The sequence below is a fragment of the Littorina saxatilis genome, linkage group LG12 (genome assembly GCF_037325665.1).
Source record: "Littorina saxatilis isolate snail1 linkage group LG12, US_GU_Lsax_2.0, whole genome shotgun sequence".
Lineage (NCBI taxonomy): Eukaryota > Metazoa > Mollusca > Gastropoda > Littorinimorpha > Littorinidae > Littorina > Littorina saxatilis.
This window is the reverse complement of record NC_090256.1, coordinates 14,819,285-14,840,740: the sequence shown is the minus strand read 5'-3', so window position 1 is coordinate 14,840,740 and position 21,456 is coordinate 14,819,285. Positions and strand designations below refer to the sequence as shown.

Below are 21,456 nucleotides of genomic sequence, written 5' to 3'. Positions count from 1 at the left end.
GTGTGTATGTTTGCAAATGTGCTACAAAGGTTATTTCATTTGTGAATGTTGTGCTATGTGTATTTTTATGTTTGTGTGTGTTGTGTATTTTCTTATGTGTGTATGTTTGTGCATGTTAGTGAATGATTTGATGCAAGGTGTTTTTTTTAGGTGTGCGTAATTGCAAATGATAAAAGAATCACGAATGGCAAACAGAACTTCACACAATGCACAATTTTATTTATAATGCCAAGAGATGACACTTCCAGTACAAAGTTACAAAGAAACATGAATACCCCTATCCTCACGGTTCCCCTTTTCAGTTACCAACGTTTGACAATGTCATTCTCTTTCTCACCCTCTCTATCACACACACACACTCTCTTTCTCTTTCTCTTTGTACTTTCTCCTCCTTTCACTCCCTCAACTGCTCAAACATGTTGCTGTATGATGGACAGTTGAAAACCATCTTCCCCTTACAACTTCTAGCCATTGCACTTGTACACCTTAACAGTGTCAGTGTGTTGTGGTTAACTTGGCAGGGCTGTAGTAGAAGAGTTTGTACCACTGTGACACAGAACGCATATCTCAAGTTGACGACAAAGAGGGTCAGTGTGTTGCGGATGTGGCCGGACTGTAGTTGAAGACGTTGACCCTGTTGTCCACGCCTGCTGAGAGCATGAGCTGCGGCACCGTCCAGTCCACAGCCAGGATCCTGTCCTCGTGGCGGTTCATGTCGTACAGTGGCGCCTTGGGGCTGAAACCACATCTAGGTCATTGTTATCAACACAAAATCAGAGAAGAGAGGCTCTTAAAATAAATAATGTCTTTGATCGAAAGGTTTCCTCATGTCGGTTCATGTCGTCCAGGCGTGCCTTGGGGCTGAAAGCACATTTAAGGTCATTTGCAGGTTTTATGAACAGAAAATCTGAGAAGGAAGGGTCTTGAAATATGTCTTTAATCAAAAGGTTTTTGAAAGGGGGGGGGGGGGGGGTGGGGAAGGGGTTTAAAGCAAATTGTGAATTGCAATGTATTGTAAATAAGCTCAACCTGCAAAATACTTCTGACATTCAACACATGTTTGAAATCCTCAAATATTTAACATGTGTTCGACGACCTTAAATATTTTAAGGGTGTCAGACCATCGTCGCTGTCAAAAAAGATACCAACCACGCGACTCATGACTGAACATAACTGATTTCGCTGTAGAAAAAGTAAACACGACCACATCAAATATCATTTACATTAGATGTTAAAATATATTGTAGTTACAAGAAAGGCAGATGCTTAAAATCCAGACTTACCTTCGAGTGTCCCAGAGCTTGAGAACAGTGTCGTAGGATCCTGAGAGAAAGAGGTGTTCACGGGTGGGCGACCAGCTGACCCCAACCACCCAGCCTGTGTGCGACGTGAAGGAACACTTCACCACCGCCCCCTCTGTCACACATAATACACACAATATACGTTATTTGTATATTTGACCAAAATATGACATTTTACACAGATCGAGACAGTCAGTGTTCCTCTGAGACCGCGCAAGCGGTAAACAATGACTGTGGAGATCTGTGTAAAATGTCATATTTTGGTCAAAAATACAAATAACATTAATGTATCCATCGATTCTGGTTTGTTTGTTTGTTTGTTTGTTTGTTTATTTGTTGCTTAACGTCCAGCCGACTACGCAGAGCCATATCAGGACGAGGAAGGGGGGGATGAAGGGGGCCACTTGTCAAGCGATTCCTGTTTACAAATGCACTAACCCATTACTTGTGTCCCAGCAGGCTTTAGTAAAACTAAATTAATACCTACTGGAAGATTACCAGTTTCCAGTATGTTAAAATAGGCTTAACCTATCTACTGCTGGACTTACATCAGAACACTAACAGATTAAACTATACATGAATCGCGAGACAAGCGGCAAGAGAAGAGATTTTTGGAAAAAATACAGGTGAATGAGCAAGAAGGCAGAAAAAAGAAAAGAATTCATGAAGAAAAAGAGAGCATGACAGGAAAGAGGAACCAAAAATCTACCTAACAGCAAACTAGAAAGCTCCTGCGGTTCCAAAAACAGGAGGGGCTTTTAATTTCATAACCGCAGTGCCCCACTGCGGGAATCGATTCTGGTTAGAATTCCTTTTAGTTTTTATGATTGAACGCACGCAAACATGCACTATTTTGTAGTCTCGGCTGGCCGACTAAATATGAAGTATTATTACCAATTCAGTGCCCCATATGGCTTTTTGACCAATCAGGACGGATTCTAGGTGACCCTCTAAATGTGATAACGTTCAGGCAAGGACCCTTTTTGTTTATCACGCTAAAAATTAACAAGACAAAGTAATAATGTAATTCAACAATATCAGTGTGATTTATTCTAAAGAATGACACTTCAAATGCTGTCAGGTAATACTCGCTTTATCTAAAAAATACAGAAAAGCGAGTTTTGTCGGTGGGTGCGTAACGGAACAGCAAGGCACCGCCCATCGTCTGAGTGTGCAATGCCGACCGCTCACTTGAAATCTAAATGATCAAAGTTCGGAAAAATCAAGTGAAATTGCGCCACTCGCTTTACATCAAATGTATTTTTACGTCATTTCCCATCCGTCTGGAGTCGGTTATAAATCTGTCGCTCTCTGTTCAACGAGAAAAAGCAAAGCAACCGAAACGCATGTTCAACATGGTTTATCTTGTGAGATTGTTGTGTGTCAAAGGCATTTGACCTGTGAATATTCATCACGTCAGGTGTGTTACTCTGATTGGCTGACTCAGGTCACGAGAATTCTTTGACTGACAGGCATGATCAGGTAGGAGCGCTCCAGTTCCCATTGCGGCTGTTCTGTCTAATTCGCGGGGTTGCTTCGAAATTTCCTTTGGTCGAATTAAACGGTAACAAGAAGGGCAAAGCCCATACGACTCACATGCTTGACCTTGACCTTTACATGACCTTGACCTTCAGGGTCAAGGTCAAATAACTAAACCTAGCAATGACATCATACACTAAGAACTGCTTTACACATTTTTCCTACCAAAATACATGTGACCTTGACCCAAGATCAAGGTCATCCAAGGTCATGCAACACAAAGCTGTTAATTCAAGACATAGGAAGTACAATGGTGCTTATTGGCTCTTTCTACCATGAGATATGGTCACTTTTAGTGCTTCACTACCTTATTTTGGTCACATTTCATAAGGGTCAAAGTGACCTTGACCTTGATCATATGTGACCAAATGTGTCTCATGATGAAAGCATAACATGTGCCACACATACTTTTTAAGTTTGAAACAGTTATCTTCCATAGTTCAGGGTCAAGGTCACTTCAAAATATGTATACAATCTAACTTTGAAGAGCTCCTGTGACCTTGACCTTGAAGCAAGGTAAACCAAACTGGTATCAAAAGATGGGGCTTACTTTGCCCTATATATCATATATAGGTGAGGTATTCAATCTCAAAAACTTCAGAGAAAATGGGGAAAAATGTGAAAAATAGCTGTTTTTTAGACATTTATGGCCCCTGCGACCTTGACCTTGAAGCAAGGTCAAGATGCTATGTATGTTTTTTGGGGCCTTGTCATCATACACCATCTTGCCAAATTTGGTACTGATAGACTGAATAGTGTCCAAGAAATATCCAACGTTAAAGTTTTCCGGACGGACGGACGGACGGACGGACGGACGGACGACTCGGGTGAGTACATAGACTCACTTTTGCTTCGCATGTGAGTCAATAAAACCGTTATTTCTAATATACTGACTGGTACAGTGTTAGCAAATGATAACAGACATGTCTCAAAAACGATATCAGCATTCGCCTAAAAGGCTCATGCTTGATATCTTTCTCGACATGTCTTGTTATCATTTGCTAACAGTCAGCATATTAGAAATAACTCATATTGTCGGCCTCTGACGTCACATTGCTCAAAGAAGGGAAATCCATTGTTCAATCTATACATTACTTGTTATAAAATACACACATCACATGGTATGTATAAAACACACATCACATGTTCAGTATAACACAGAACATTTCACCATGCTCCCTCTGTAACACAATATACACACACTACTTGTTATGTATAAAATACACACATCACATGTTATGTATAAAACACACATTACTTGCTCAGTATAACAAATTACGCTTCACCATTGCTCCCACTGTAACACAAAATACACACACTACTTATGAATAAAACACACATTTACTTGTTATGTATAAAACTTACACATCACATGTTATCTATAACATACATTAATTACGTGTTCGGTATGACACATTACACATCACCATGCTCCCTCTGTATAACACAAACACACACATGACGTACCTGAACTCCTGGGATCGTACAGTCTGACGTGTCTGTCTGCTGAGGCTGTGACGAGCGTCTGACTGAGGGGGGAGAAAGAGACGTCCAGAAAGGCCTTGGTCCCTTGCTGTGGACACCAAGAAGCTTGTACAACAATCGTAAATGGGATTCGGACATCTACATTTTGCCTGAAATTACTTGCAGTGAGCAAAGCTATGGTTAATAATCTACTTTTTTTGTGTATCTTTGACGAAAATATCACATTTTACACAGAAAAGGACAGTCATTGTTCTACGAGACGGCACTAGTGGTCGAGATAAACAATGACTGTGTCAAATGTAGTCATATTTTGGTCAACAATACAAATAATGTTCATGTATCAATCCATTTCAGTTAGAATTCCTGTTATTTTACACAACTGAATGTACACAAACATGCGCTCTTTTGTAGTCTCGGCCAGCTGCCTTAATAAGAGTTTTAGTTGGCCTTTGACGTCATATGGCTCAAAATAGCAATATTTAATCAATACATTGACTATAAAGATATAGACTGACAAAAACACCTACAAACCTTTAGCTGGGTGTTTAAACATTACGGAAAATCTCATGTTTAAACTATCACACTTCTTTCTTGGTGCCAGTTACAATAAATTCCAATGGAGCCTTGAAAAATAAAGGGGGTGTGGGGGGTCAAGATTTTGAATTCTCTGGAAACTCAAGATAGCAGGACCATGTCCAAGCACATACAAACAGGTACAGGACACATAAATTTAAAGGAGTATCACTAAAAATTGAATAGTGACAATCAGAAAGGAGTACCGTAACATTAAACTTGGGATATTTGCGCATTGATGTGTACTTTTATGTGTCGATATGTTTTGAGAGTGTGTTTTTATGTGATGTTATTTCGTACACGAGCCAGAAGAAACATTTCTGTTTGTTGCATTCAAATAATAAAGTTTGATTGACTTGAATAGACTTGAATTGACTAGAAACAGACAGAAAGGAGTACCAGTAAAGCGGTTTGCTTGGCCTGCTGCAGATCCCAGATAATAAAGTATGATTGCATTGACTTGATTTGAATTGACTAGGAACAGACAGAAAGGAGTACCAGTAAAGCCGTTTCCTTGGCCTGCTGTAGATCCCAGAGCCGAAGCGTGTGGTCCCAAGACGCCGTCACCACGGTTTCTGTGTTAAGCCACTGCACCGCTGACACCGCCTCTGTGTGTCCTGCGGGCGTGCTGTCTGTGTCCATGCCGTCTGACTTCCCTCCCAGCGTTAATACTGGTACCTGCAAACACACGTAAAGTAGACATAACCAAGCCAAGGAAAGGTCACTCTCGCGGAAAATCGAGTCCCAAAAACAGGGAGACAAAATAACACGCTTTCACCTTGTGCAGTTAGGCAGTTCAAACGTGTCTTTTGCATTGTTTTTGGTGTTAAAAATGTCCCTACGATTAATGAACAGACATCGGCCTCGAGGTGCACCTCAATTTTGAAGAATTCGTAGCCTTTTTTTGTTGAATATCTTTTCTTCAAAAATTACTCACTATCATCAAGACTTGGAAAATAGTGTGCCCCATTGCTGAAAACACGATTTCTTGATGGTTCTATCGTTAATCTCATTGTTCTGATCATCAGAGTGTGCGAAAGACTCCAAAATGCAGATGAAACACACTAACCTACCTACTTCGCAGCCATTTATAACGATCTCAAACACTAACTATTTTTCTATCAAATGCTTACGTAAACTCATGCCATCAAAAGATGTTCGAGTTTGTTTTCGCAACAATGTTTATCAAGTAGATTTACAAACAATAAAACCACTGTAATCCGGAAAATGTCTTAATTCGCTGAATAACAACAGTAGATCGGGAAAGCCTAGCATCATACAGAATTGTCCATAACCTAAAAATACACTTAAGTCTTTTTCAAAAACTATAGTCTGTTTCAAAGACTTTCAGCTATTTTCAACATAATAAATCGAGAAAACTAGACACATCAAAAGAAATTTAGTGAACAAAACAGTTTTCCTGATCACAAATCAGTGTGTTAAACTTTCTTTCATGAACTTTCTTTCATTTTTCTAGCAATAACTTGAATAAGCGTGTCCCCTGTTTTGAGTGAACAGTTTTTGTGGTGCACTACCTGTGTTTTGACAAAAATAAAATAAAATACACAGCAGCCAGATCTTTATTTGAATGAATTTTAACTTCACAAAGTTTGTTTTAGAGTGCAGATTAAAAAAAAATCAATGCATGAAGAATTTGAAAAAACAGTTGGTTATACATGTACCTACATAAAGCAAAAAGGGTTAAAATATGGCATCCATGTGTCCTGTCAGGAGAGCATCATTTTACAACTACAAGTCATAAATACAGCAGAAACCCCCTCTTCAAGACCTGCTTTTCTAGATTGTCTCTTATCAGTGTCTATAGAGCTGTTCACTATTTGAAAAAGCAACGAGTGTAAATCTGGTACGAAACAGCAAGCCATGTAGTATTCTGTTTATCCTACATACTGTACTTACGTGTATTTTACTGAAAATGTCCTGCATTCGAGGCAGCTAAATTGAAGACGCTTGTTTTAGAACCTCGATCTCTTCTAAAGCCTCGTGCAATCTATTACGTCAAAGCAAAGAAACGTCACTCTGAAAGTGTGGCGTGACGTGTTAGTTCTAAAGATTCATCGAGGGTAATTAGCGAGCGCAATTTGTGTTTTTATAATGACGTTTGTCTCGGTGACTTTGGCATCATAAGCAATGGAAAAACAGGTCCCTGCCAGACTTGCTTGACATGACCTCATTTACATGATATACACACGTGTGATTTGAATGATTATTATCTCAGGGGTGTCTCTCTCACGTATGTAGGATAACCACATTTATCTCCACTGTATGACTCCTTTCCCTTCAAGACCTGCTTTTCTCCGATTTTTTATTTTAAAATGGCGGTTCCAATGTATGGATAACTTATTTTCTGGTTCAGGTGACCTGTTTTCGTGTTCTACTTGTACCTATTGTTAGTGTACTGCACAAGGTTGAAATAAAGTCCCATGTCTTATGTCTTAACGTTGTGTGAGATATATGTGTGGCACTGATTCTAACGGAGACAGTTGGGGTCTTGTCATTCAGGGATCTCAGAAACACTTACCCTCTGCTGTATACTGGACCCTTCACGTCTCTTCTTCTTATTGGGTCTGTCAGTGTCTCCAGAGTTTTCACCATCTGCAGTGTAAGCTGCACGCACAGCGGAAATGAAACAGCGTTAAAACTGCCATACTACTTTTCTGACTTCTGCACTTTGAGACAAATCATAAAAAAGCAGCAGCAAAATACATGCAAAGCCATGTTTTTAAAGAAAAAACAACAACCTTAGAACTATTTGTCCTGTAAACCTGGCCTCATACAGTTCAGAGACATCCTGCTTGCTGCCATGCGGGCAGAGAAAATGTTCCCTCTTTATCTTCACCACGCTGGCAGCCAAACCCCTCAAGCGGAGGTGTTTTCAGACAGGCCAGACACAGGTTGTCCCGGAGGTGCATAGGCAATGGACCAACAGTTATACAGACATCATATCCAACAAGTAATGAATCATTAGTAATCATGCAAAACAGGCATTGGCAAACACAGGCATGGGAATTGAAAAAAGTAAAAAAAGGCTGAAAATGTGTAAGTAATATCAAAGTCTACGGCGCAAAGCGCCTAGCCTTACTAGGGGGGTCCGGGGGCATGTCCCGGAAAAAAATGTATCCAAAGAACTCAAATTGTGCAATTTGGTGACATCAGAGCTCCAAGTTTGTCATTAAATTCAGTTTTCAGAACCATTTTTGCCTCCCCCATTTTTTTTTCGGCGGACACTTTTGCTTTTTTGGCGGGAAAAAAAAAAATTTCAGCTGAAATTTGCCTTTCTGCGGACAATTCCCATGCCTGCAAACAACGCCTTCTGAATCAGGTCTTTGACTGATCTTTCATGAATGATTTTCAATTGAGCATGTAAACACCGTTTCTTTTTGTTCAGTCCATGTGCTTGTCTTACTTAAACTAACAATTTATATATGCATACATATGCATGTGTAAACTCATGATACCTGTGTGTGTGTGTGTATGTACATGTGTGTTTTAATGTGTGTATATTTATTTTAATTTTTTTTATGTGTGTGTATTTATGTGTGTGTGTGCGTGTCAAGTTTTGCTGATGATGGGGCTATCTTGGATTTTTTTTCCTAAAATAGGTATTGCCGAAGAAAAATAATTATTACTAATTTTACTTAACACTTACTCACCTGTTGACCAAAGTTTTAGCGTTCTGTCCCAAGATCCTGTGCACATCTGAAACAGGGGGAAAAGGCACAGAAATTAACAACTTTAACACACTCACACCAAAATCACTTAACTGTCCCTCACACTCACTCAAAACTCTGTCCCTCACACTCATCACACAATTATTAAACAGTACTTGTTTATTTCATTACTTTATTTGCAGGGAAATTCGGGTCGCTTCCTCCCAGTAGAAAGCAAGCAACAACAAGAGTCATGCTACCCAGATGTGTGCGTGTTTAGTTGTAATCAGCCACCTGCACTAATGGCACAATGACCGAGGTCCTATGCATGCCACTGTGCTGACATTGGGGCAGGACATGCATATCATCTGCGAGTCTTCACATAAAGTTGACCCATGTCCATCCCGGCCTGAATTCAAACCCGTGAGATAACAAGTCCAGTGCTCTACCCACTGAGCTACCCAGCCCCCCCATGTACATTCACCTCAAAGGCAACCTGCACCAGTCACTCACCAGATCTCCTGTGGAGTTGACCACAACACAGTCAACGCTGGCAGAATGACCACTGCACGACAAGCAACAGTCCACTTCGTTCGTGTCTCGGTTCCACTGCCACACCAGTGCTGTCTGATCATGTGACCCCGTCACAAAGGTGCTTACTGGTTGACTTTCATCTGACAAAACAATCACACAAAGTTCACAACTGCGACAAATTCAGGTCAATCAAGAACAAAATAATTGTATTCTCAGATCAAGAATTTAGCAATCAGCTGTGGCGGTAGAGACAACACCTTTTTGTGTGTAATTCATGTCGTTATTTGTCGTTCTTTTACTGGATTGGGCACATATGACGGTAAATAGGTTAAGGATATGATGATGCAATTCTTGTTAGGCAACATTTCTCGACTCCGGACTAACACAATAAGTCTGCATCCCATTCTCCCCATCCACACCACACGCTGCACACTGCCACCAGAGGCAGAAGGCAAACTTTCTTTGTGAATAATCTTTCAAAGACCCAAAGAAGAAAAATTATTTACAAAAACAAATGATAATATCACCTGAGAACACTTTCTAAATCCATTAAGTTGAAAGAACATCTATCCAGAAATTAAAACAATGTGTCCGTGATCCTCTGTATTTTCTAAATGAATCCTTCTTTTTCAGACCACAGTAAAAACAGATCAGATTTAATTTTATCCTTTTTTTTCTTGAAGGTCATCTGAGCTCATGAATTATCTCTCTACAGAAGCCAAAGCCTACCATGGTGAATCCAGGCGACACACTTGACCGGGGCGGAGTGACCTGGAATGGTCATAAGTGCTTGTCCACTGGAGGACCACAATCGCGCAGTGTTGTCATAGCTACCAGACAGGATGCTGCAACCAGTCAACACGTCACTGACGTTACAAACTACACACAGCCAGATAGCATCATGTTACAACTACATGAACTGTAAAAGCACCAGGATACAAATATATATATGAAACCGGGAAAGCATCATGGTACAACTACATGAACTGTAAAAGCACCAGAATACAAATATATGAAACCGGGAAAACATCATGGTACAACTACATGAACTGTAAAAGCACCAGAATACAACTACATGAACCGTGAAAGCATCATAATACAACTACATGAACCGGGAAAGTATCATAGTACAACTATATGAACCGGGAAAGTATCATAGTACAACTACATGAACCGGGAAAGTATCATAATACAACTATATGAACCGGGAAAGTATCATAGTACAACTATATGAACCGGGAAAGTATCATAATACAACTATATGAACCGGGAAAGTATCATAATACAACTATATGAACCGGGAAAGCGTCATAGTACAACTACATGAACCGGGAAAGTTTCATGTTACAAACTACACGAACCATGACAGCAACAAGATACAACTACATCGTGAACCCGAAAAGTATCAATGTACATCAGTGGGGCTCTACTTGGGGTGCAGAAAAAGTGACCGATGCCCGAACTACTCACAACTGACCGGCTCCCTGCACAGCACTGACCCAGTCGTCATGCTCCAGCGACTCTTCAGGCCGTGGTGCCGCTTGCCGCTCCACATACTCAATGTCAAGCACCACTTCCTGCACACAGTCAGTATTTCACATTCAAAAGAGGGACAGCACAGATGGAACAGAAGAATACAGACAGCACCGATATAACACCACACACAGCAGAATGCACAAACTCAGTGTCTTTAGACAGCACAAATAACCAAAGGGAAGTAATCGCTCTTTATGCATATATATATATGGAGTAAGCGAGAGTTATACGGAACCTTTCTCCCGGCACCTGAGAGAATAACAAGCACTGAAATGAATAAGCTAATTTCATCCTCAAATTGTTTAGACAACACAGTCAACAGATTTCACACACACTCTTAAACACATACCAGGAATGTTACTCAAATTTATTTTATTTTTTTGGCAACTTTCTGATGTCTAAGGCAGTCCTTGGCATACCTTTTCCCCCACTGTGAAACTGAAAACCTTCAGCAACTCTGCTGAAATGACAGCAAAGATTTGAGCAATTTGGAATCAGCTTCTGTGGTTTGCCTACTGCTAATGCTCTACTGCATCCTAGGACACACACACACAACCCCCAAACATTCAGAGCCGAAATACGTACGGAGGTGAGATCCTTGTCTTCAAGATGCTTCTTCAGGGAGTCGTGCAGAAACTCCTGGTCTATCAGAAAGTCAAACTGGATGTGCCCAACGTGCCCAGAGCTCTCAGTGCTTTCTGAAGAGAAAAGAAAAACAAATCAAAAACAGACTTTACAATCGAGAAAAACGAGAGAACAAACTTAATACAATGATAGCTACATGACTCCAGTGATGTTCCGAGGCGTCGGTCATCGGTCATAGACCGATTTAGGTTGTAAAATGACCGATTGCAAACACCTCTGTCCCGTCAAATGTCCGATCCGATCGCGAAGTCAACGGTCATTGTCCAATAGTATTACGTCTAGAGCGGTCACTGCAAGAAGAATCTGTACAAACTGAAGTATCAAACCCCGTTAAAACGAGTTCGAATCGGGGCCTACTTGAATTTCAATTTTCACTCTCGGTCGAACAATAACAGAAGGGACACAACTCTCGACCGAACAATATTACAAGAGCCACAACTCTCGCTACTTTTGACAGCGACACTTTACTTCCGTGAACACTGTTGCATTTAAAATATTAAAATAAATTTGGAACAGTTTTTATTTGCCTTTATTCATATATTCTCAGTCATCTAAAAGGGTGATTGGTTCGCTCGATCTGAATGTCCTATTGTTTTTTTGTAGTCAGGACATGATGTCCTATTAGTTTTTTGATTCAGGACATTTTGTCCTGTTGCCCTCCAGTCCTAGGAACATCACTGTGACTCCTCAATTTTTGGAACTTCCCAACCCAGATATCGACCCTCAAGGTTTCCAAAACTCTCCAAGGCTGTGGGAACCTTATCAAGTTATCGTGAAACTACACACAGTTATACAAAGAGACATCTTTGCCTGGAATGACGCCATCAATTTCAAATATTTATCAACATAAAAAATGATAAATCAATCAAATTACAACTTTTAGGACTGTATTTGACGGATTACAAGACGCACCGTTTTATAAGCCGCACCCCTGACTTTTTAACAAAAAATTGGGATGAGCCACGTATAGGCCGCGTCACTATATCAGCCGCCGTCGAAAAAAATATAATCAGATCGTGTCAATCAATCAAAACAACCAGGCAAACGAAAGTGCGGTATTTGGCGAAATCGGCTCCGATAATAAACAAGTGAAACAAAGAAGAAAAGTGAAATAATCTGAAGAAAAATATCACACACACAATTTGCAACCAACACACACATGTAGTCTCGCCCGGAATAAGCTTTTTTGGGATGATTTACGACTTTAGCGCACATTTCGAGCAGACGAAAACACAACATGGCGGCTCTCGCTCCTCCAACTATCGCGAGACACAAAAAACCGAAACTCTCGCGCGCGCGAGATCCTGATACATCCGGTGTTTCTCTGTACACTATCTTGTCACGACGACTTAATGACAAACGAAGATTCGCGAAAGAAAGAGAAAAGCGCCGAGTCTTGAGTTGAGAGCTAATAAAGTACCGGTAAGGCCCAAAAAAACAAGAAGAGCAAACGCTCGATCGAGTCACTTTCGCAGTTCTGAATATTATATGAGGCATCAGATGGACAGGAAGAAATTGCTATTCACAACACAATGAGTCACGTTCACATAAAATTTGAGCCCGGTCACTTTTATAGTTTCCGAGAAAAGCCCAACGTTAAGTTGTGTGTTGCCGAACAGAAAAGGCTAGTTATCTCCCTTGTTTTTCTGATAACGTTCGTAAAAGGCTACAGATGTAAATACTTTGATGTAAAGAATAATCCTACAAAGTTTCAATCACATCCGATGAACTTTGTCAAAGATATAAAATGTCTAATTTTTCCTTTGACGCTGACCTGTGACCTTGAAAAAGGTCAAAGGTCAACGAAACCATCGTTAAAGTGTAGAGGTCATTGGAGGTCACGACTAAACAAAATATGAGCCCGATCGCTTTGATAGTTTCCGAGAAAAGTCCAACGTTAAGGTGGTGTCTACGGCCGGCCGGCCGGCCGGACAGACTAACACTGACCGATTACATAGAGTCACTTTTTCTCAAGTGACTCAAAAAATGCTTTGGTTACGGTTTCATGGCCAAAAAAAATAGGGTAGGTAGGTCGATTAAACTTTTTTTTTTTTTTTTTTGGTTGGTCCCTCTTGAAATGATAAAAATAATTTTCGAGAGTCATGGCAAAGTCCAGTTCGAAAGAGTCTTCGGGCTCGGCACTTATTTTCGTCGACCCAACACATTTTATCCCGAACAGTTTGCCGTCCAAAGTTGGATGAAAATCATGAAAAATGTCCACCAAGGTTGCACTCTTCAAGTACCGACTTATCAGTCGTGTTTGTTCGATATGAACGCACTTTCCGAATACGATTGCAAATGCAGACGACATCTTTTTACGTTCGCGCAACGAACGAACGCACGAGACTGACTTCCCTTGGATATGGGAGTTGTAAAAAGCGGAGTGGTGTCCCTTGTCGGGCTTCTTGTTGTCTGCTCGCCGGCGATAGATGTTTTCTCTGTGCCGTGGTGTTGTCGTTTTTGGTGGGTTTTTGTGTGTGTGTGTGGTTTTTTTGTGTGTATGTATGTGTTTGGTTCATTTTATTTTTAGCTTTAGGACCAAAAAAAAAGTTTAGGGTCGGCCCAAAAAGTTAGGGTCGGTCGGGAAACCGTAACCAAAGCATTTTTTTTTTTGGGCCTAATCGCTAATCGAGCGAAATGAAAATCCGCGCCGACTTCCATTAGGTGAATGCTATGCAACTTGCAAGTTTAGGTAACGTTTTAGCCGCATCTTTTTATAAGCCGCAATGCGATTTTTGTTGAAAAAAAGTCGCGGCTTGTAGTCCGTCAAATACGGTATTATCTCAACCATGAGCAAATTACAACCCTACTATGTAAAGAGAATATAATGACGTCCTCAAATTTTATAGTTTATTCTCTCTTACCAATCCTATAGGTGCACACATACCTTGCAAAATTCCATTGACAAGTTCACTCAGCTTTTCCCGATTGACTTCCACTGGCACTGAGAAAGGGGTGTCTGGCACTGCATATCTGTGAGCAGATATATATAATAATTAATATATATATACAGCAGTCCCTCTCATGAACGGACACCCTTGGGCCATAGCAAAACTGTCCGTACATTGCAGGTGTCCGTTCACGGGAGGGGTGACCACACACCCCCTCCCCCATTCACTCACACAGAAACACACTGACAAAGTAACAACAGGATTGAGTCTATGCTAATCACTTCTTGTGGCTACTAAACAATAACAATAAACTCCTAATACTTCTTTAAACTTTCTGTAAAAATGATTTGTATGAAAAGTGTTGAAAAGAAGAGATAAAATAAATCCTCAAGGCAGTGAACACACTCATCATGCACTGACATACGAAAGCAGCCACACAAACACAGCACAGAGGAGCGTGTGCAGATGCTTTACAAGAATAAGCTTGAAAACCAGTTTGAATAAATAGCAGCAGATAAAGCTGCATGTCATAATCATGTAATTTATTTTCTTCTTGTCTGGCTTTATTGACTGCATGCCGATCATGTGGCATGGCAGTGACTTTTCACTCTTCAGTCGGAAATACACTGTACAGAACACAGCTAGCTCCCACTCTCCGTCACTAATGCCTACCCCAAGCCGTGACAACTGATGCTTGGAAATTGTGTGGAAGAGTACACCTCTCTATTTTTCTCCAATGCTCTTCCTGCTGACATGCAGTGACACCGGACACCCCACAGAGTTTAGCCAGCTACCCCTCCACCCCCCCCCCCCCCTCTCCCTCTCTCTCACTCCCTCTAGCCATGTACTGTTTGGGGCTGTGCCAAGAGAGGCCAGCTGCACTGTTCACTCAGAGCAAAACCAGTTGACTGTGTGTTTGACAAAGCAAGACAACTGAAGGGTTCACAGATTAGGCAATCGACTCACTGGTCAATGAAAGAGGTTACACACATATCCACATGATGCTGAGAACTGTGGCCGGTTTTTCATTCTCTTTCGCTCAGGACCTTCATCGACTGTGGTTTCTGTTGTTTACGTCCAACAGACGAGAATAAAGAGCACAGTGCAGTTTCATGTTGGCATCTTCGTAGGTACTCCACTCCTGACTAAAACTACTCCCCCCCCCCCCCCCTCCTGATGCTGATGGGTACACGTGCACTCAAGTTATCAGTGACTGTCATCACGCCATTGCGGCTGTGATCTTTGTACCAAGAGCCGGACTGCTCTGTTATCGATTTTGTTGTGGTGAAAATTTGAAGATGGTCTGTCCGTACATTGGAGGTATGACCTGCTGTTGGGACCGAAAATGAGTGTCCGTGTCCACGTTTTGCAGGTGTCCGTTTAAGGGGGGGCAAATATAGAAGGAAAACACTCCGTGCCGAGCAAATGTGTCCGTACATGTCAGGTGTCCGCTCACGCCGGGGGCCGTACATTGCAGGGACTGCTGTATGTACATTTTATGAGAAACATTCCTTTATTACTAAAAAGGTTGTATCTGACAATGACACCGCATTACCATACATGTTATGAGGAGGTGAGACTAAGAGTAAGAGTACACCTGATCAGATACAAATTACAACCCTCCTGCACTACTAAAAAAAAGTGTGTCTGGCACTGTAAATTTCTCAGCATGTGAAACTATCCAACTAGGATGCAGTTACACTAGCCACCACACTACAAATTATATAAAATAATAATATAATCATGGCGACTGTAAGTGTAAGTTGCAACAGAAAAGGAAGGTCTATTAATTTTTAGTCTGATTAAAAATCTGTCAGTGTCATTGCCATTGGTTATGTTCAACTTAACTTCTTAAGCGTTGTAAATTCATAGACATATTTAGGCTAAAACTGTTAGATTTTTGTTATTTAAAGCCGATATTAATATAAAAAAACCATCATGTTATTTCCATCGGTTTACATCTGAATCAATCAGTGAAGTAGAATCGTAAAATTCGTATGAATAAGCCAGCCGACATAAAAAAAAATTAAAATTAAAATCTCGCAGACTTATTCAACCAGGCTTCGCGCGCATCGGCAACTGAATGACAGACGTTACTAAACAAAAGTTCTGCACTTCTGGTCCATAACAAATAGTTGAAATAAAACAGGAATCTCACTGTTGTTGCTTTGTGCGAAATTTCACTTGCACGTGTGGTGTATCGTCCTCCATGTTGCAAATTCTAGTGAAGAGAGTTATCTGCCTTGAAAGGCAACCTGACATATTTGCCGGCATATACCGAAATATATAAAAGAAGAGAGAGAGAGAGAGAGAGAGAGAGAGAGAGAGAGAGAGAGAGAGAGAGAGAGCGAGAGATAGAGAGAGACTCGGTGATACCATAGATCTATATTAGATATAGGTCCCTGGTGATACTGAGACTGAGACTAAACTTTATTTTACAAGGATAAAGATTTAAGGCTGGGCCTTTTCTTACCGCGATCTGTCCTTAGGACGACAAACACACCATAACATAAACAATTAAAACACTACTGTTTACACTAAAACAGAAACACTATGGAAGTTAAAATTCAAACACCAATATACACATATTTGAGATGATCAGTGATGATGATGATGATGATGATGATGATGATGATGATGATGATGAGGATGATGATGATGATGATGATGGAGCTGCTGCTGCTGCTGCTGCTGCTGCTGCTGCTGCTGCTGCTGATGATGATGATGATGATGATGATGATACAGTCATTTACATCGAACAGTATATAATAATTGAGAAAACAATACACACATACTGATAGTTACAAGTAAGGCACAATAGAGAATCAATAATGAGGATTTTAGCATAATTGCAGCATAGCTCTGCAAATACAAATACTGAACAATACAAAACCGTCTATAAACTCAGCGAATCCAGGGAGGGGGGGAGGGGGGTGATCGGAAACATGTAAATCTATGAGGTGATTATGAACAGACTTTTATAAAAAAAAAATGTAGTGACTTCAAGCGTTTCAAAGATGATGTCAATGAGTTCCAAATTGATGCACCCGAAAAGGCAAGACTGGTTTTTATAAAGGTCTATTCGTGGACTTGGTGGGATGAGGTTGGCAGATCCATATCTGTCGGTAACTTTCTTAAATAATGAGGAAATATAAAGCGGCACGTCAGTTTTCGTAATACACTTTGTGCATTTTAACTGCTTTGTTCAGCCAAAGATGCTTCTCTAATGGAAGACAATTCAGAATTGATAACTTCATATCAGTCAGTTTAAATATTTTCACAAACAATGAGTTTAGCCGAGCGACGATAAAGAGAATTTAATTTCCTTAAATGGACATCACTGCTGCCATCCCAGAGAGTTGAAACATAATTTATGTGAGGAATGATTATATGAGCATGGTGAAACATTTCTAGACTGAGTCAGTTTTTCTACACGCAAATTGCTTTAATTTGGAAAGCAAACAAAATATTTTTGGATACTTTCTTACAAATAAATATACCGTAAGTGTGCCTGCCACTTGAGTTCACGATCAATAATTACCCATAACACACGGTGTTCTTGAACTTGTTCAATTTGAGTTGCACCAATAGAAAGCTTTAATTTCATTGGAGTAAGCTGGTGTTTTTGTCGTGTCGCAATGACCATGCTTTTTGTTTTCGCTGGATGTATAATCATAGCATTGGAACTAGACCAGTTATTCACGTCGTTTAAAGCAGTCTGAGGGGAAGTTTCGATTTCTTGAACCGATTTTCCACTTGAGATGAAGAGAAGAATCGTCGGCAAAAAACATCACTCCTTACGCTACTATCTATATATATATACGACTTGTGTCTGTGTGTGTGTGTGTGTGTGTGTGTGTGTGTGTGTGTGTGTGTGTGTGTGTGTGTGTGTGTGTGTGTGTGTACATGTGTGTCCGCGATGCACGGCCAAAGTTCTGGATGGATCTTTTTCAAATTTGGAGGCCGTATTCAGCTACACCCCGGACAGAACCTGATCGATGAGATATTTCAACACGTGCTCTCAGCGCGCAGCGCTGAACCGATTTTGGTTTTTCTCTGGATCCATTCCCAGTAACTCTTCCTTATCTTCTCCAGTGTTTTCAGCGTTTATCTCCCTTCCTTCGTGTGGCGTCAATCCATATTCCCGTTACTACGTTACTATTTTTAGAATGTCACTGCACTGTCCAGAACGCTTTCCTTGCACCCGTAAGTTGTCCTTAGTGTAAAAGTGAAAAGGTCGAATCAATTGATAGCCACGCGAAAAATACACTGTCATCTATCTCTATATATTTACAGATATAGATATACATATATATATATAGAATGACGTCAAGAGCGAGAATGCATAGAAATTACGTCATGAGCAAGGGAGATCATCCTTTACTCTGTGTGTGTCTCCACCGCCTACATTCCAACAAGGAATTTTGAAAGCAGGGAGCACACTAGAGGTAATGGAAGAGGTGGGGGGGAGGGGGTAAGAATTAGATCTAGAAAGAACTCTTCACAGACAGCCTACTGGAGAATCAAACCATTTCGGAGCCGATTGCAACACTGAACAAGAATAACCCGAGGAGAGTTCTACAACCTCAAAGGATTGAGAAGTCACCGAAGTGCATTTAAGGGCATTCTCATAGAGTGCTGAACCTGATAGAAAGAACTCTTCACAGACAGCCTACTGGAGAATCAAACCCTTTCGGAGCCGATTGCAACACTTAGAAAGAACTCTTCACAGACAGCCTACTGGAGAATCAATAGAAAGAACTCTTCACAGACAGCCTACTGGAGAGTGAGGTGTAACTCTTCCTTATCTTCTCCAGTGTTTTCAGCGTTTATCTCCCTTCCTTCGTGTGGCGTCAATCCATATTCCCGTTTCTATTTTTAGAAGGTCACTGTCGACAACGCTCAATCCATATTCCCGTTATACTATTTTTACTCTTCTCCAGTTTTTTGCGCGTTTATCTCCCTTCTTTCGTGCGGTGCGCCGGCAAAGTCGTCGTACACCCGGCAAAGCCGGATCCCCGGCGCAGCCGGGTATTCGGCTCGACTTCTTCCCGGCGAAGCCGTATCCGGCGAAGCGGGTATTCATCTAGTCTGATATATGTAGGCTAATGGGAAATCATGTATATATAAACAAAACAAGAGAGGCCCCAGTACAGTACTGACCCCCGAGGTACTCCGCATTTGACAGCTTCTTCAGTTGACAGTTTAGAGAAATATACCGAGTCCTGTCAGTTAAATATGATTCCAAAAGGGTACACACTGAATCATTTCTCACGTACAACTGTAATTTCTGTAATCAAATGGGATGGTCTACGAGGTCAAATGTTTGTTTTTTTTAAATCAAGGAAAATAGCACCGCTGATTTCGGAACGATCATTGCAGACAACCAGGTGTCGCATAGTGTAAAAGCCTGGGCAGATCCGAGATGGTTTACATGATCGTTTACACGGGTAGGACGGTGCCTTTTGATTTACCTGAGCTTGTCACACCTGCACCGGCTCGGCCAGCAGGTGACCCAAAAGTATTATTACTCCGTTCACGGATGTTGCCAAAGATGTCCTAGCGCTTCACGCGGAACTAGGTTTTAATACTGATTGTGGCAAATACAAATAATACGCACAGAAACGTTTGCCTAGATATGGAAGAGATTTTTGTTTTAATTGAATTTTTTTTTTAAATGACATGCATGATTTGATTATTTGATTTGACTTTATGTAAGTTTTACTTTCTTAAAGGCACAGTAAGCCTCCCGTAAACCATCACAGATACGGTCAGGCTTTTACACACAGTACAAACACCCTTTCATTTAAACACTCACCGATTGAGAACATCCTAGGTGCCCTCCGTAAAGAGCGAACAATTTTCAAAGAATTTATTTTTGCGTGGTTTATCTTACCCCTGAGCCATTGTGAACCCGTGTGATCCCGTTTCCCTTTTTCACAATGTAGTCGTCAGTTAGTCATTTGAATGCGACTCGATGTGAGCTTATTTACAATAGCACGTTTTTATGCACGAAACAAACAGCGGTGGTTCACAAGAACTCTAGCGATGGCTTTTGACTGTTGAGAGGAACGGCGATATGCATAAACCGTCGTCTGCTACGACCCTTGCGTGACCCTGCTTCCGGGCTTTTCTTTTATCAAACTTTCACAACTTCGAATTGTACTGATCTTGTCTTGGTGAAAAAAGAATTCTTTTATGATTAAAGAATGTTTGTGTAACAAGCTGTCAATTTATTATTTAGATTTTAAAAGTTATGTCTAGCGCAAAAACGCACCACGGTCCAAAAACATTTTGATAATCATCGATTCACGGCTATCGCCAGTTTACATCGATAGAATGAGACCCGAAGGGAAGTAACTCATGTTTGACCTGAGTTCAGGATGGGTCCAAAAAGTGTTCGAGACAATCTGCAAAATTAATTTTTTTTAAATTGCTCGCTCTTTACGTAGGGCACCTAGGATGCTCCCGTTTTGGTGAGCGTTCAAATGGAAGGGTGTTTGTACTGTGTGTAAAAGCCTGACAGTATCTGTGATGGTTTACGGGAGGCTTACTGTCCGGGCGTGATTTCCGGTATTCACTGGCAATATTCATAACAGCCGTCCAGCACCAAAACGAGGCGCCATTGTTGTAGAGGACCAAGTCCACGAAAATAAATTCTTTGAAAATTTCTCACGCTCGACAGAAAGCAGCCAGGATGTTCCCGTTCGGTGAGCGTTCAAATGGAAGTATGCTTGTACTGTATGTAGACGCTCGGGGAGCTCTGTGATGGTTTACGGGAGGCTTACTGTGCCTTTAACTGAAGTGAAGTGAAATTAAAACATTTCCGAAACAGTAGTGCTGCCCTCCCCCCGTTTTTTAGGAGCTGAAAAAATAAGAAAAAATTAATTAGGTCTTGCAAAAAGAGGGAATTTCAAATGCATATATATATATATATTTAGAGACATTTTGAGCAGAACATCTGAAACAGGAGGATCGCAAAAGGGTGAAAATCTTAAAACGGGTGGCCGCGTAGGGGGGGGGGGGGGGGGGGAATCTTGAAAGAGCAGGGATATGTATGTTTTGGGGTTGGGGAGGTTCCCGTGTCCTACAGCGTGTTCATTGTGCTTGACCTGCAAGAGCTTTCAACAAAATTGATTCTGCACACAGAATCGTTCATAAATTATATGTGTGTCTTTTGTACATATTTGTTCTCTCAATAGTGTGAGACGCTTTATAAAAACTAAAGTAGGATTTGTGCCAAAGACATGTCCTTATTATCCTAATCATTATCATGATATTGTT

At 40.9% G+C, this 21,456-nt stretch overlaps 1 protein-coding gene across 1 annotated transcript; it reads right to left on the bottom strand.

The window, feature by feature from the left end:
- Positions 1 to 198: 198 nt before the first annotated feature.
- On the bottom strand, positions 199 to 16,394 carry LOC138981324 (ribosome biogenesis protein WDR12-like). Its single transcript, XM_070354206.1, has 12 exons — positions 16,331 to 16,394; positions 14,169 to 14,254; positions 11,222 to 11,334; positions 10,571 to 10,677; positions 9,830 to 9,945; positions 9,080 to 9,240; positions 8,570 to 8,615; positions 7,438 to 7,523; positions 5,397 to 5,576; positions 4,308 to 4,413; positions 1,284 to 1,416; positions 199 to 736 (listed from the first exon to the last, which is right to left on the bottom strand). Exons 1-12 carry the CDS (start codon positions 16,381 to 16,383, stop codon positions 589 to 591), a joined length of 1,335 nt encoding a protein of 444 aa, XP_070210307.1. The 5' UTR covers positions 16,384 to 16,394; the 3' UTR covers positions 199 to 588.
- Between the last annotated feature and the right edge of the window lie 5,062 nt (positions 16,395 to 21,456).